This window comes from Phyllopteryx taeniolatus, chromosome 7 (genome assembly GCF_024500385.1).
Source record: "Phyllopteryx taeniolatus isolate TA_2022b chromosome 7, UOR_Ptae_1.2, whole genome shotgun sequence".
NCBI lineage: Eukaryota > Metazoa > Chordata > Actinopteri > Syngnathiformes > Syngnathidae > Phyllopteryx > Phyllopteryx taeniolatus.
In genome coordinates this window covers 11065816-11082276 of record NC_084508.1, presented here as the reverse complement: position 1 = coordinate 11082276, position 16461 = coordinate 11065816, and the positions used below count along the sequence as shown (strand labels likewise).

The window sequence follows — 16461 nt, the reverse complement described above, 5'->3', positions numbered from 1 at the left end:
CATGACTTTAAAAAAATATGCAACTTTATTTTCATATGATTCATACCTTTTGGAAAATGTATTACTTTTTCCTCAAAAATATAACCTTTTTTCTTTAAAATATACAACTATTTAAATATAAAAGAATAGTCTGCGATTCATCTCGAAAATGTCAGACATTTTTCTCAAAAATATACTTCTGTTCTTAACTATCCTCAAAAATGTACAACTTCGTTTTTATATTCTTGGATTTCTTGTGTTTAACAAATACGGCCTGATCCTCATAACTTGGAGAGATTGTTCAAATGTGTTGCCACCACATCCATTTTACCCAATGGATCAATTCTTAACAAAAACAGTATTAGCGCCAATATTTTTGCGGGATCCTCCTAAAAGGAAAAAGGAAAACAGACGATAACAAAACAACGTGGATTAAGGCTGAACTGTGCTAGATCATATCAAAGCGGTGTGTGATTTAAACTGTTACTGTGGGAGTACTCCACATTCAAGTGCTTTCCAGTTGCGTTCAGCTAAGGCTTTCCACTGGATTTAGAATTGTATTGTTTTTTTTTAAAGGCGCCTCCATGTAGGCGTAATATTTTGTCAATACTTCAACCTCAGCCATGAGTGAGCATTTCCGTGTGAGTGTGTGTGAATGTGTAGCTATGCACACACACGTGCAGAGTGGCCTGGCCTAAAGTGATCCCTATTTGAAATGCTAATTTGCTTCCCTTCCCGCAGGTGCTTCAAGAGTGTGTGTAGAAGCTAAATGGCTCATCCGAGCGGGTCAACGTGAGCCTTAATGAATTCACGTGTTCTCATATTACGAGTCGGACAGGTGGGCCGAGTGTTGCGTTGTATCAATTTCGGTTTTTCAGGGTATATAAAAACTGGAGCTCGTCCATCAAACCTGATTGTCATTCTCTTTGAAATTGAAATGTAAAGCTATTCAGTCAACATCGAGATTTCATTTTAGCAGATGGCAACATCGATCGATCAAGGTAAGGGTGAGCTGAGGCCTCGCCCACCTGACTTTTGGCCACAGAAACGGCGCAACAATAAGACATCATCACTTAGTCACTTAGTGTTTTTCATACAGATATTTACTGTAATTATGGCTTTAGTACTACGTTAACGGCGGTGAGTGGTAGACTATGGCGCGTTCCGATAAATTTGGGTTACGCCGCCGCAAAATCGGAATTGCTCGGAGCATTTAAATGTTTAAAGAATGCCATTGTGTGTTTTCAAAGCATAATTCGGACTGTTACAGTTATGATCATAAGGCACTTTGAAGGTGCAAGCATGTGGAGTCCATCCATCCATCCATTTTCCGTACCGCTTATCCTCACTAGGGTCAATATGGTTCAAAATATGATAATGTGTTTTCAAAGGCTGTTTTTGAACCATACTGTTCTTTATTGCGGTTAGCAGGGTTACAAAAGTTGCGAATGACTGATTTAGTGTCGCCAATCAAGCTAACATGTCTGGAGAATATCCCAGCTGACTTTTGGCGAGAGAAGTAGGGTATAGACCTGAGAGTCAGAAGCAGGACATATCAAAACAGACAAGCAGTCACACACATTCACACCTACGGTACGGACAATTTAGAGTCCCCAGTTAATCGGTGTGGACTTGGCGAGAGAAGCGGGGTCAGCATTCAAAACTTGAACGTCTGTGTGTGAAAAATCGCATCTATGAAATCTGGTAGGTACACTTACTACCCGTCTGGTGTTTATTTGAGGGGGGAATGAATTTTTTTGCAGATGGCGCACCAGCAAGAGAATGAAGAAAGCACTGTTGCGGGAAGAAAGAAAATGTAATCCATCAGTGGAGAAACAGAGATGGATTATGCTAATGGCAGCTAAAGTGCACGTGAGGCTTAGGGGGTGTTATCTACTACAAGTGGTAGATTTCATGAACGTTCGTTGGCTCTGATGTAATAATTGACGCACGGCTATAAATTGGCCACGTGAGCATTTAGCCGGCAGTGCGCCCAACGCTAGTTGCTCAACAAAATAGAAAAAGTCGAGAAAGTGTTGCCCCCTCAAGTTTCACCCCCCCCCCCCACACACACACACACACTTTCCACCTAGTCATTCATTTGTCATGCACACAAGGAAGTAATGATTTGTAAATTTGCTCACAAAGAAATGACTTTCGCCAATTTTTATGATAGTTTAGGAATTACAGTAATTCCTACAGAATGTAACAGAATATCAGTCCAAAAAAAATGAGTGAAAAACTCATTTTAAATTGGTGTCGGCACACGTCTGCCTCCGTGTGATTAACCCCAAACAAAGCTCAGATTTTCTAGTAGGCTTTAATTGCCTTTTTTTTTTTTTTCTTCGAGCAGAAGCCTGAAGGGTTTGTGCTAACACTGACTGCTATTTGGAACGGTTCATAATTTCATCCACCGTCATTTCAGCAATCACACGATGACATCATTAAATTGAATGTAAAGAATTAAATCGTTTTTGTCACACTTCTTGCTTCAATTCAAAGGACATTATGCTGCTCCTTCTGGTTTGTGCAGCTCGACCACCAGGCAGTATAATAAATAAAACAGGGACATACATGGAGACGGTCACAACTCCTCAGTAAGCCGCAATAATATTAGTTGTTCTTTGCAGAGGATAAATAATTTATGCCTATCTGTCTGCTTATGCTCCTCCACCATTTGTCTTCAAATTTCAATTGCTTAAAGGGTTATAACACTGTAACACCAATGCTATTGTTTAGCCCGTCTATAACATTTGACATTGTTTGTTAGCATGAAGCTAAATCGACGTTCCTAAGGCAAAGCTATATGGTTGTTTTATATATACAACATGTAACTCTTTGTTTTACATTTATTTTGACAGTAAACGTCAACCGGGAGTGGCAATAAACAGCTCGAAGCCTCTTTTTTGAAGAACTGTTCACCTGCCAAACAGCTGCTTGTTGTGACTTGAGTTGAGTTCACTGGCACCATACAATGCTCACATCTCAAACTTTTGCTCACAAGTCAAAGCAAAAAAATCGGCTCTTGAAGAACGCGAAAATCGGGTCACTTGTATCTCATGCAACTAGTGTAGTATATACAATTGGGACGTGATAGTGGTGGTATCAAGAAGTGCTATTAAAAGGTGTTAAGTAAGTCCAAAAACCTTTTTAATTTCAATCCTACGTAAAAAAAAAAAATATTTGGAAAAGTGTATATAGGAACTGAAATAAAGTTGGAAAGGAAAAAGATAAACCGTTGGATTATGCAAGAGCAACCTTCGCTTGTCTGTCCTTTGATGGGATTATTTATTCGTATGTTGTTGTTTTTTCAACAGGGACGTCGGGGTTGCCAGGTGAATGTTGTCGCGTCGTCGTTCCTCTCAGAGGAATAACAAACGTAATCCTATTTCCATATCAGCGCCAAACACTCGCAGGCTGCCTTGCCGGCGCGGCGACCTATTCGTCATACTTTGTGTACACAGACTCGTTTGGCGAGGTCGCCGCCAGCGTCTTGTTGTGAACAATCAGCGTCGCTTGATCTGTGGGCCTTGCCGGCGTTTGCGTGTTATTGCAGGGACGGCTGTCGGGTGAACGCGCAGACTGTAAAGTAGCATGAGAGCGCATATACTGTATTGAGATGGTTGATGTTTGCGAAGAAATTGAGGATTGTATGTGAGTGTTTCAATTGCAAAATGATTGCTTGGAAAATTTGAGTGTGTTCCAGTAGGGTGGCTTTTATTTAACTCAAAATTAGCTTGCCCTTTATTTGTTGTAAATTGTCTTTCATTTGTTTTAAGACTCTATTTTTTTTACTGCGCTCTGCTGTTTTGGTATATATATATAGTATTTTAATATGGTTCATTTATTTTAATTTCAGACTGACCACTCCCACCCCAAGAGTTCTATAAAATGAGAGGGCACCTGGATTTGAACCAGTGCTATAGCTATACCCCCAACATGAGGTGTTTATGATTCATTTGAACCACTTGGCCGTGAATTTACCGTTTATGGGCAGTTGCAGCAAATGAGAAAAACATCAACATCTGCCAGTATGACGATGTATCTAAAAAGTCCATTCTAAATGTGTTAATGTCCGCATAACAAGCGTATCGTGATGTGTGCTAAATTCATGTGTCCATCCCCCTCCTCTGTTCTGGTTGTTGCTTCGCCGCTGGCCTTTGCACTGGCAGGCTGAGGCCCGTGGGCGGACGACGCCGCTTCACTCATCCACAACTCATCAAAGCGCCACTCTGCTGTTCTTTCTCTGCCTGCTCTTTCCATCCGCACACCCGAATCTGAATCACGACAGCTGCCGTGTTGCTTTGCGCACGGACATTTCTGTCCAATATTTGCTCTTTTGGGAGCTATAAATGCGCAACTCTGAAACTCGATGGACTTTTTTTTATAGCCCTTTACAGTGCAAGTGAACCACATTTGGTAACTGGAGGCCTCACTATAAAGCAATTGAACTGCGGAATTTATCCAAGCCAATCAGTAAAGACAAGTTAATAGTGGTAAAAGTTACCCATAAAATAAAAGTATACTATGCAGTGGTACCTTGATTTATGAGTGCCCCAGCTTATGAGTTTTACAAGTTAGAAGCCTCTGCATGGTCAAGTTTTTGCTTTATGTTGCGGGCCAAAATTTGAGTGAGCTTCAGATACGCCGCTCGAGTAAGTCGGGGGGTGGGGGTTGGGGGGGGGGGGGGCGCAATTACGATAAAGGTACTGGCCTTTCAAATGGGAAAGGAGAGCCACAGTCTACAATGCACTTTCAGCAGTTTATCGAACAGGACAGTCAAACACACAAATACAATACATACTAAATGCGACCACTCGCAAGGACTTGCTGTCGGCCACAGCTCACGCCCAGACGCTCACACGCAGACTAACCAGAATCACTAAATGAAATGTTGAAACTGCATCATGTTACAGTGGCTTACACTTTTTTTTTTAAATCCAGTACAGTATATTAAGGGCTATTCAGTTGTATTTAAATATATATATTTTTAAGTTCTATACATTTGTATTTATTCATTTATAAATTATGTTTTCAATCATTTAAGTACAATTTTTATTCAACTTTTATGTGCAAAACATTTTAATGGAATCACTTTTTAAGTACACTTTTTGATTTTCTTATACTTAAGCTCAATCTTAACGTTCAAACTGTGCATAACATTACAGTGGCTAACAACAATATTAAAATATACTTAATATTTCTTCTTGTGATGGTATTTTTTGAGGTGGTAGTTGTTGGAAAAGGTTTGAGAACCACTGCACTAAGCCACACCGCTTAAAAGCCCATGAATACAGTATTTACAGAGATCACACTATAGATTACATAGAATAGTGCTATTCTTCTTAATCAAAAATATGTCACAAACAATGTGAAGTGCTTTTTGTGGGCTTTGAACCGATTTCATTTCAAATCATTTCAATGGAGAAAACTGATTTGATATGCAAGTAAATTGACCTATGAGCTTAAACTTGAGTGAAATGCACGTTAATTTTTATTTTTTTATATAAAAATGACAAGAATCAAATGTGTATTTTTTCATGTAATTTGATTGATTGATTGAAAATATGAATGTCCAGATGATTTTTATACAATTTAAATGATTTATATATATATATATAATTTTTATAATTCTCAACTAAAGATAAAATAAATGAATGTATTAAGAAATATTACAACTAAAATAAGCAAAGTAAGCAAGTGTAATGAACTGTCCACTAAATGGTGCTTTAACAGCTAGACAGACACGATGGGTGATATTTTGGATCACAAGCTGTTGGCTCTTCAGTGGTTCCATTTGATAGATTTTTATAAAAATTATATATAGAAGTATTATTATTATTATTTTTATTAAATAAAATTACACATTTTTTAAAATAAAACTTTTTAATTATATGCAAAAATAAATTCATTCAAAAATGAACTAGACTTTCAAAAGTATTCAATTACATCACATAAAATGAATTTGAATTCACTTTCTGCGCACATTTACACCTCATGAGCACATTTCCCCCCCCCCCCACAAATATCTGACTCATTGTATGGTAACCCCATAGTGCACGACAAGCATATGAGCTAAAAGTGAAAGAGTTGGAGGTGGTAGGACTGCGGCGATGCAGTATCAGTGGGAGTATAATTAACTCAGCGAGAGTGCTGATTCAGGACTGATAGTTCTAATGGCACGGGCGGGAGAAGGGGCTCAGGTGAGAACCTCATCAGAGATAAGGGGGCAGAATAAAAATATAATCAAAAGTGCAAACGTGTAGTGAAATAAGGTAATAAAAAGATCATATCGAGTCGACGTTAGAAGTCCATGCAGCCATTTTTTGAACCGCTTATCCTCACTAGGGATGCAGACTCAACAAGAGAACTACAACACTGACACCTAGTGGCTGAACCATGCATGGGGCACTATCTTGACTTTCCATCGCAGGAACTCATTTGCCCATTTTTCTTAAAACATTTGAGCAAGCTACGGTCCGTGGGCCAAAGAAACAAGGTGAGAGCACTATTATATATTAAAATAAAGTATTCTAATTTAAATAAATTAAAATGATTCCTTCTGTATTATAATTTCATAACTAACCAATGATTTCATACAATGAATTAAAAAGAAAAACATTTCTTCCAATTTTAGACAAAAAAAAACAAAAAAAAAACGACATGTTCAAATGGCAGCTTTTTTATGAAATTTTGAAACCTTTTCCACCATTAATGTGACCCGTTTTATCTTGGTCTCATTTTTTTGTCGCAAAAAGCTGGCATTTGAACATGGTGGCGTTTACACTTTTTAATATCCACTATAAATGCTTCTTGGGTCAGAGTAAAGAATGAAGCAGGTCGGATGCAGAACCCCTGCTGTGTACTACTTATATTGTTTAGAATTTTTTTTCAATATCATATAAATATATACCATACATACAATTATATACATTCTGTATACGATCGAGAGAGATGCTTTTTATTGAAGATCTTTTTGAGTTTTGTTTTCTAAAGGCAGAATACATTAGAAATAAATCCAGCACCAAGCATTTTTATGGATGTGTAAGATTTATTTTAAAGATGTCCATTTTTTTTTCCCCTCAGTAGCATGGCAATTGCAACCATGTGGAGTGAATGGAGGCTAAACCTCTCAACTGGAGCTTTGAGAAAACATGACTCACAAACAACAATAATTTATATAGTAGTGTCAGCATAAAAACAAAGGTCTGATGGGAAGTCAAATATGTATAAATAAAAAGTTCCTTTTACACATTGCTTTGCACTTCATTAAGTACTACCTGTGTATACCGTATTAGCTCAACCTGAAATGACCCAACATGCATGTTTTCAGGATGTGGAAGGAAGCCAGAGTACCCAGATAAAAAACCCACTCAAGCACAGGGAGAACATGCAAACTCTACACAGGGATGTCAAAGCCCAGACTCGTACACCGAACCTCAGGACTATGAGGCAGACGTGCTAACCACTAGGCACACTGCTGCCCCGTTCTTTTTAATTTGATTTTAAACTCTACTTTCACATGAATTGTAAATACTACACAGTGTTCATGTAAAATAGCTTAATACTACTCCCAAAATTTGCAAATCAAGGCTTCCTTTGAATGAGTAAAATAAAATATTTGCAAAAAACAGTATATACTCTATGTATAGGCTTGCAACTTTAAAAGTTGTTAGAAGTGCATAATGACATAAACTTGCAAAAAAGGCATACATTATCTATTGATAGTCAGCTTCCACATTCAAAAAAGAGATAATCATGACCGTAAGCCATTTTTGCGAGGGTCCATCTTAACCAAGATGAGTGAAAATGCCTTTGCACCTCATCCGTGTCCGTTCACCTGAGCCTGCTCCCTTGAGTTGTGAGAGGGCGCGTCGTCCAACTCTGACAGGAGACCCCAACTCCTGAGCAGAGTGTGTCGCTGGGCAGGTGGTGTGGAGAAATAGTCCTGCTGTTTCTTGGAGTAAGTCACCGTAGGAGTGATGATGTTCCTGTAGCTCCAGTCCTAGGGCGTAAAACAATGTGAAGACGAGAACAAGAAGAGTTCCACGTGAAACATTTCATTTAGGATCTGTGTTGTTGTACCTACCTGCCAGCGCAAGTTGAAATCCTCCAGCAGCTGAATCCTGGCATCCCGAGAGGGCACACAGTCCGGAGGTTCGGGTTGCAGCTCCTCCGGGTTCATTTTGATGTCTTGGAACACCAGCAGAGCTCTGATGGCAAACCAGCCTCCCAGCCTGGGATGCACGCACACACCGAACATCTTCTGTTGGCAAAAAAGGGGGTCCAAAGTAAGACCAAGGCCAGTGTGAGGATTTATCAAATTGAAATCAATCTACATTGACTATGTGAAAACATAAAATGAGCCGGCATCTGATGTGAAATACAAAAAGTCCTCAGGATTACTTTGTTAGCCCAGGGTTGGTCGCTGACGTCAGACTGCTGGTAGTAGAAAGCCGCTCCTGAAACATGTGCGGCGGTCTGCGCCAAGAACTTTGGCTTTCTGGTGGGCAGCAGTTCGTAGTCGAACCTCACGTCCACCTTCAGTCCGGGAAAGCTCTGCAAAAGACAGAGAAGACAAAACAGGGAAATGAAACAATCAGGAAAAATAAATAAATCCCAGACAGTAAACCCTCGCCAATTGACAAAAACATGAAGAAACATCTCTGCCTCGATGCTTCGCAGGGATCATTTTTCCACACCGACTAATGTTAGTGCAGTCGCACGCCCCACTCCGTGCAGATATAAACCAGGAGGAAAGAGTCCATAAAAGGCAGAGAATATCCAAAGTTTGGGATTATTTCTCCAAAGGTCACAACTCAGACAGAGCGTCACTCAACACGCAGACTAGCTAACATTTCTTTACAGCTTGCTATGGGGCAATATGCCCTTTACATGCCAGTGTCCTCCCACTTACAATCAAATCATCAGAAATCCATTTTTTAAGGGTAATGTTGGAAGTGTTTTGGGATCATAGTTTGGGGTATATTTATTTACTTTATATTTATTGTAGTTATTATTCACTGATTGTTGCTGTTCACGTCGGGTCCTGGTCTCGCACCCCACATGAACAGCTAGGGTTCCCTATATTTCTATGGTAATATAATAGAATGATCACCATATGGACAGGATATGAATATTACAAACCTGCGAGAGGGCAGAGGTGACACAGTGTTTGACGCATTGGTCAATGGGGTCAGAGAGTCCCTGGCAGCCTCTCTCCTCCATGAAGGGAAGGAAGGCGTGCTCGAACATGGAGGGGGTGCTGAGTACCACCACGGCCAAGCAGTCATCCGGATGAGGCAGGTGCAGCTTGGGGGGCAACACAGAGTTGTACCAACCCACCTGACAACACGCAGCACAGAAGCTGTCAGAGAAACTGAAGGACAGTGCTGCTGCATCTGCTAGTTTCTGCAATTAAGGTGGCATTTTGATGTTTGATGTGATATGTAAAGTTAGAAAAGTCAGTAAAAAACAAATAGTTTGCAAGTTGAAGCTTAAATACCTTTAACGTGTATACTTCAAATCCAAGTTTTAAAAGACTCTCCTCCAACAACTTTTTTACAGTCTTCACGTCGATGCCGGAGGCCGCCATTTTGACGTGACATCACCACTGCCGGGCATTGTGGGATATTGTTTTCTTTTACTCAGACATAGACATTCGGATTAGATGAGAATGAGACGTTTCGAGGAATATAGCAACAGTATGAATTAATACATGAAACGAGAACACACAACATTTTCAATTCAAGGCTTTTCAACTATATTAGGATTTTCCTGCGATCAAAGGGCAAAATAGACACCTACTACAACTACAATTCCCAGATGTAGTCACTGCGTGCTGTGACGTCATCACGCACCACGCTGGGCTACTTGATTTAAAATTGGTTCGCGAAGCTAGGAGTAATATTTCCGCTTTATTGTATTTAAATATTAGTCATTGCAGCCTTATTTCTATACTATTTGTACTTACAACCGTCTTGTGCGTTTAAATTTGATGTCGTTATGACGACAAAGTTATTACTGTATTGTCGTTAGCACTTTTTGCTAACCCAAATTATACCAAACGTCATTTTAGTCCAAATTAGCCTTGGGACAAAATGTCGTCTTTTTTTTCCACATTTTGCAGTACTTTTTGATAACATATGTGCTCATTAGTATGAAAATGATAACTCTGAGTAGGAGTGCCGTCGTAATTGAATCTCCGAGCAAGTGTCAAAGCTGTTAAAGAGGCTGTTACCTCGGTACAGAAGTGTGAAGATTAATGTCGTCCTCCTGCGTGTTTAAACACTGATGGCTGCAGAGATGCTTTCTTTTGTTTCCTTGCAGATCAACTGCAAGATGAACTGGGACCGCCAGCTGAGCTCCATCCTCTCTGCAGCAGACAACAGCGTGGCCAATATGAGAGTGAGTGCATTCAAATGAATGTAGCTTTATTGAAAACTATATTTATGTGTAATACATACATTGATGGTTATTTTCAAAACTTTTGGGGCATACATGAGGGTAAGGTGCAGGTGTTTAGTCCTGGAAGTTAGTGATTCCCAACCGTATTCCTTTGCGACAGGAAAATATACTGTTGCATTTATTTGATACAAAAATTATTTATTTACTACAAATAGTGGACTATATATTTCTTTGTTCATCTATTTATGCCAGCAACTAGTGGCAGGCTGAACATTTAAATTATCTTCCATTAGATAGCAGAATGTAAAATTAACTGTGTATCCACCTGTGGTGCAATTCATGGATTTTTGTTCAATTTAACAGGCCTAGATTTTTACAGTGAGTAAATATGTGAGCAAATTGAAACAACATCACCAGATCAGATATTGCAGTGTATATATTTTTAGTTTTTAGTTTGGAATGTGCGATGAGATCTCGATGTGAAATCTGCTGTATGTACCTTGGCTCAGTAAGGGCTGGGAAACACTGCTGTAATTTGCTGTCTGTAGAGGGCAGTGACGATCCAGAAAACTAGCTATCCGGTTGAATAGTTTGCTTGTTCGACGATAAATACAAATCCTTTACATATTAAAAAAAAAATCTTTAGAATAATTAGTGAATAACCTGTAGTAGTAGTAGTAATAATAATATAATCAGCTGTAGTAATTGTATTTTTAAAGCCGAATTCAATTTGTACACAATTTCCTTTAAACTGATAAAGTAAATGAATTTTGAAGTACAATATAGCAGAAGGTTGAAAAACTGTCAAATTTGGTTGTATCGAGTGATTTAGGATGCTTTGAATTGAATAGCCCTCTGGTCGAATGGTTACTTCTTGATGGATACTAAATAAATACGTTAACCCTCCTGTTGTTTTAAGGATCCAAACATGTCTGGTGAAATGAAAAAAAAAAAAAATTTTTGCTCAATATTTAGCACATTCAACAGATCATGAACAATGAGGATATTTGACAAAAATGTGATTATTTAAAAAAAAAAAATTTTTTTATTGTGTATGCTAATTACTGTACATTTATTAATCCAAGCAGAAGAAGTTTCAGACAGAATAAGTACTTTTAGTCCGTCTGATCTATTTATCCTAATAATCATCATTATTATCTTTATCACAACAACACAATTTGTAATAATCTAAAACATTGTTTTGATTGTTTGTAGCACAATACAATTTCTTAAAAAAAAACAAAAAAAAGGCATGATTCTAAATCGGTGACATGTTGTCCCCGTGCCTGTGTGGGTTTTCTCCGGTTACTCCAGTTTCCTCACACATTCCAAAACATACTTGCTCGGTTAATTGAAGACTATATTATCTGTAGGTGTGAATGATTGTGTATATGTGCCCTGTGTTTGGCTGGCAATCAGTTCAGGGTGTACCCCGCCTCTCGCCCAAAGTCAGCTGGGATAGGCTTCAGCACACCCGCGACGCTAGTGAGGATAAGCAGTATAGAGGATGGATTGGTGGATGAATGAATTGACAATTTAGTCTAAATAAGTCACGCACCTAAAATTGCATGAATTTGACCTTGGAGAGGATGTCAAATCCCTGAAATCCCCTTTTTAATATTGACATGTTCTGTGTCCCCAGGGGCGACTGTCCTTACTGGGGAACTCAAGCAAAAGGGAAGAAGGTGGGTGAAAGTTCCTGTATATGCGTAAAAAGATAAGGGGGGGAAATCCCTGCATAGCAGAGTGCAGTCATGATTGGTGGTGAGCTTTCAACAATACGTCTCCTCCTCTTCAGAGTTCTTCCCTTGCAGGGAGAAGATTCCCATTTCAGATTTTGACAGCCATCCCATTTGCTCTCCATCACCTGGTGCACGGCAGCTTCTTCCAGTCGGTCCCGGCGTGCAGTGGGCGGACTTGGCCTCCATCCAGTCTCAGCTGCAGACACAAAACCAGGTGATTGTGTGAGCTGGATTACACTTGCCGGACACTTCACCTGCGCAGTCTCATATAATCCAATAGAGGAGTCGTATCGTAAATGCTGCTTTTGCTTACAAAGTGGAACACAATCCGACTTCCAATTTGTTCTCTTTTCCAAACAATGTTAAAGTGAATTTGGATCAGGCTAAAATTATAACCATTGAAAACACACCTTATAACTTGTACAGACAATTAAAAGAGATAACATTTAAAAATTCCCTCTTATACATAAAGAGAAGTTAACTGGTTACAGTATCATCAGAGTAAAATAAAGTAAGACTACTCACCCATTGAACATGTCACAATTATTAAAAGTTCCTCTTTCTCCATTACTGATACAATTCTATGATGGCATCACACCAAAAAAGTGAAGGAAAAAAGCAAAACACACTTGTGGAGTTATTCTTTCGATCAGAGGTGTTCAAATTGATTTCATCAGTGGCCACTTCATAGTTATGGTTTCCGTTTCGAGGGCCATTTTGCTTTGGTGAGCCACATGAAATGACATTTTGGATGTCATGCATGACAATGGTTTGAACTTAAGTTTACAGGCATATTTTCTTTCCAGAGCCTTTTTCGTCGAACTCCGAATTGTTGCACTGAACCTTGGTCGTTTCTGCAGTTGTACCTAATGAAACGAACAATGAGTATAATTCATATAAGTTACCGGTAGTCATTATGTTATTCTTTCAGAGGTGATAGAATTCCACATTTCCTGACTCCTAATGTCTTTTCAAGGCGATTGAGTCGCTCATCAAGAAAGTTGGCAACATGGAACGAGAGAAAGAGTCTCAGCAATTTCACATCCAGACGCTGCAAGGTATCACAAACTCGCCAGTAGATATGAGCATTGTAAGGCGCACAAATAGTCAATACGTCACAATTCGTCTTCCAGCGGAGGTGGACCGATTGCGTGAAGACCTGAGAGGGAGGAGAAGCGAGAAGGAGGACTTTCTCGGAGTGGAGAGAGGAATGAGAGACGGAGCGGTCACCTTTTCGAAGGAGAGGTGGGTCAAAAGTTACACCCAAGAGAGTTTGTAAGAATTCTCAATACATGTTCCACTCTTTCCCTAGTTGGAGCTCCAAGGTGTGCCGAGTGGAGTTGGAACACCTGAGCAAAGAGGTGGACCAGCTGAAAACTCGGCTGAGTGAGTCACACTGAATCAGCAGGCCTATACAAGTCCTGAGCCCCATTGTTGGGCTTCAAAGCGAAGGGGCAGGCACGGTCTTGCTCAAAACATCATCATCATCATCATCATCATCTCTCTGTCTTTTTGATTTGTTTGTTTTGTTGTTATTTTTTTTATTTGTGCTGTGGAACAAGGGAGGCAAGAAGAAGCGATGATGCACCAGGAGAAAGAGGCCCGTGAGAGCCGGCGACAGTGCCAGCACGGCCATGAGGTGCATTAATTTTTTGTCCTTCTCGTCCGGTGTGTCGGTGTACTTTTTAACACTTGTTTTTTTAAATTAAGGTTTGTAGTAGGGTGTCAGCCTGCCATTCATTTTTTAGTGGCCCACGGTATGCAATATATGAAAAAATAACATTGGACACGGCATGCAAAAAAAAAAAAAAAAGAAGTGGGGGAGCGGTGTGAAAATAGTACTACTACTACGACTACTCATGATAAATTGGTTTTATATATAGATTTTGTAGGTATAGAAAGAAGCAAAGGATCTACAGTATTTACAACTAAAATAGTAACAAAATTTCACTTCGTAACACAGGGAATAAAGAGAATTCTGTTTCATAAACAAAAAATAATCTGACCCCTTTCTTCTCCAGTGTCAACTTGAGGTTGTAACGATTTGAGATTTTTTGTAATCAACGCTAAGGTGATGATAGTCGAGTCGACTTCGGCTAAACGATGACGCCGTTGATTTTTTTAATTATTATTATTATTATTTTTTTTTTAATTGTTACTCGTCAAGTCTCTGTGCGCCTCTAAACACAAACTCACTCACTCACTCCCTGCTGTCCTCAGTGGCACAGGTCCTATCCCGTTCATCTTTTCACATTAAGACATTTGCTCATCCAATCACATTCAGATACCTTCATGGTCTCGCAGACAGTCGGAACTTGTAAACGCTTAACACTCATTGACCTAACACAACGCAGCCTTTGATTTTTCCACAGTCCTCTGAGCATCTTTTCAAAATCAAATAATCTGAAAACCATATATTATTTTTAAGGGTAATGCGAGATGACTTTGAAATAATACTGTTTGGGTCATAGTTTATGCTACATTTGAGGCAATTCTAAACATTTTGGGTGGGCGTCAATTACTTACGATTTTGCGCTGTTGGCTGAGGGCTCAGTCCCTATGAAAGTTATACTACAAATAAAAGAAAAAAGAGAGAAAAGGCAATACAATTGAGCCTCCAAAATCAAACAGCTTTCGATCCAATTGAAATTTTCTGGATAAATATGCCGTAAAAGTCAAATAAAACTTCAAGCCGACATGCGTAACATCACAAAAATCTTTGCGTCATTGTGGGATTTTTCATTGACTTTAGACGTTCCACTGTATAACTATATGTTTTATATTTATATACGCTGGCCGACTGGTTAGAGCGTCAGCCTCACAGTTCTGAGGACCCGGGTTCAATCCCCGGCCCCGCTTGTGTGGAGTTTCCATGTTCTCCCCGTGCCTGCGTGGGTTTTCTCCGGGCACTCTTGTTTGCTCCCACATCCCAAAAACATGCATTCATTGGAGACTCTAAATTGCCCGTAGGTGTGACTGTGAGTGCGAATGGTTGTTTGTTTTATGTGCCCTGCGATTGGCTGGCAACCAGTTCAGGGTGTACCCCGCCTCCTGCCCGATGACAGCTGGGATAGGCTCCAGCACGCCCGCATCCCTAGTGAGGAGAAGCGGCTCAGAAAATGGATGGATGGATTTCATATCTCAGTGCTGCGTTTTCCTTGTTTTTCGAGCAGATGCTCCAGGAGCTGATTGACAGCTACAAAGCTCACAGTACAGAGTTGGCCAAAAGTGCCTTTGAGTATGCGCAAAAAGAGGTCCGCCACATCAGGTACCCGTGTGTCTACCTTTGCATGTCCTGGATGTTTGCTCTCTGATTCACTGGCGTGCAATTCTCAATCTCGTAACAGCGCCACTGTGTCCGAACTGGAGGGCGAGGTCAGGCGTCTGCATAAGCTCCAAGCCGCGATACCAGAAAGTAAGACCGAGCTTTCCACTGCGGGCCCCCGAGTGCCCAATTCCCATTTAATACCCGTGTCCCAAATGTTTTTAGACTGTACGTTTCAAGTGACACACATTTAAATTTGCATTTGTTTACAAACACATGAAACAACCTATATGTGCAGACGGCCATATTGGACATAACTACACACATCAACATATAATACGGAAATAAACAATACATACTGTAAATAATACAAATATTAAACGTTGCATGGCTTTTACCCTGGACTCTGATTTAAGTAAGGGTAACCTTGACATTACTTCACATTGTGATCCTGATTTAATAATGGACGTACATCTTATGTAGCATATTATTTATACTATATATAATGGCATATGCTTTTTGCTGTAGTTTCGATTTACAGTAGGTGTTTTTAATGTGTTTATAAGTGCATAAGAATATCGTAGAACAGTTAAAATAGTTTAATTTGTTTCAGTGGTTTAATTCAAAAGGTGAAAATCGTACTGTGCAGATTCATTAAACACATAGGAAAAAGATTTTCAGAAAGCCAATTCCTGCCCAATTTCTATGTTAATAATAATTTTGATTGTTTCTTATGTAATATTCTGAATTCTTGATGGATAATTTGTTTAGTTTTGTTCTGTACGTTATCATCATCAAAAACAAAATCAGGAAATATGCAGTGCAGTGTGTGCAGTGAATCTATATGAGTTTGACGTTTTTGAATTGAACTACTGAAATAAATTGAGTTTTCCACAATATTGTAATTTATTGAGCTGCACAGCAGGCGCACGCCTGTTTCCCATCTAAAGCGATCCAATTATGTGTGTGTTTTTTTTTTTTTTTTTTCTTTTCCTCTTTACAGTGCCATGACTCATATCCCAATTGTGCCACTTGAGAGAGAGAAATCTGAATTGTGTCACTTTCACA

At 39.5% G+C, this 16461-nt stretch overlaps 2 protein-coding genes and 1 long non-coding RNA gene across 9 annotated transcripts in view; 1 reads left to right on the top strand and 2 right to left on the bottom strand.

Moving 5' to 3' along the window:
• Window positions 1-6993: 6993 nt before the first annotated feature.
• On the bottom strand, window positions 6994-10385 carry mmachc (metabolism of cobalamin associated C). Of its 5 annotated transcripts, none has more exons than XM_061779363.1 (6): window positions 10220-10385; window positions 9485-9625; window positions 9127-9390; window positions 8386-8538; window positions 8069-8245; window positions 6994-7984 (listed from the first exon to the last, which is right to left on the bottom strand). In XM_061779363.1, the coding sequence occupies exons 2-6, from the start codon at window positions 9572-9574 to the stop codon at window positions 7802-7804; spliced, it is 867 nt and encodes a 288-aa protein (XP_061635347.1). In that variant the 5' UTR covers window positions 9575-9625; window positions 10220-10385; the 3' UTR covers window positions 6994-7801. The 5 variants fall into 5 exon arrangements, with proteins under 5 accessions (XP_061635347.1, XP_061635344.1, XP_061635348.1 ...); XM_061779360.1 differs by having other exon boundaries at window positions 9485-9619; XM_061779364.1 differs by having other exon boundaries at window positions 9127-9324; window positions 9485-9619.
• LOC133480771 (uncharacterized) overlaps window positions 9325-16461 on the top strand; it is a 10972-nt gene continuing 3835 nt past the window's right edge. The window contains exons 1-10 of one of the 3 annotated variants that reach the window (XM_061779358.1): window positions 9325-9401; window positions 10309-10386; window positions 12029-12071; window positions 12185-12342; window positions 13105-13186; window positions 13262-13373; window positions 13441-13514; window positions 13691-13767; window positions 15302-15396; window positions 15476-15543. In XM_061779358.1, coding sequence (XP_061635342.1) covers window positions 10321-10386; window positions 12029-12071; window positions 12185-12342; window positions 13105-13186; window positions 13262-13373; window positions 13441-13514; window positions 13691-13767; window positions 15302-15396; window positions 15476-15543 — 775 coding nt within the window. In that variant the 5' untranslated portion in view covers window positions 9325-9401; window positions 10309-10320. Of the gene's footprint in view, window positions 9402-9638; window positions 10387-12028; window positions 12072-12184; window positions 12343-13104; window positions 13187-13261; window positions 13374-13440; window positions 13515-13690; window positions 13768-15301; window positions 15397-15475; window positions 15544-16461 lie in introns of those variants that run through there. The other 2 variants (XM_061779357.1, XM_061779356.1) reach the window with 2 other exon arrangements.
• On the bottom strand, window positions 11408-13517 carry LOC133480774 (uncharacterized). The gene is made up of 3 exons (XR_009789364.1): window positions 13359-13517; window positions 12654-12994; window positions 11408-12324 (listed from the first exon to the last, which is right to left on the bottom strand). It is a non-coding gene; the product is annotated as an uncharacterized LOC133480774 (long non-coding RNA).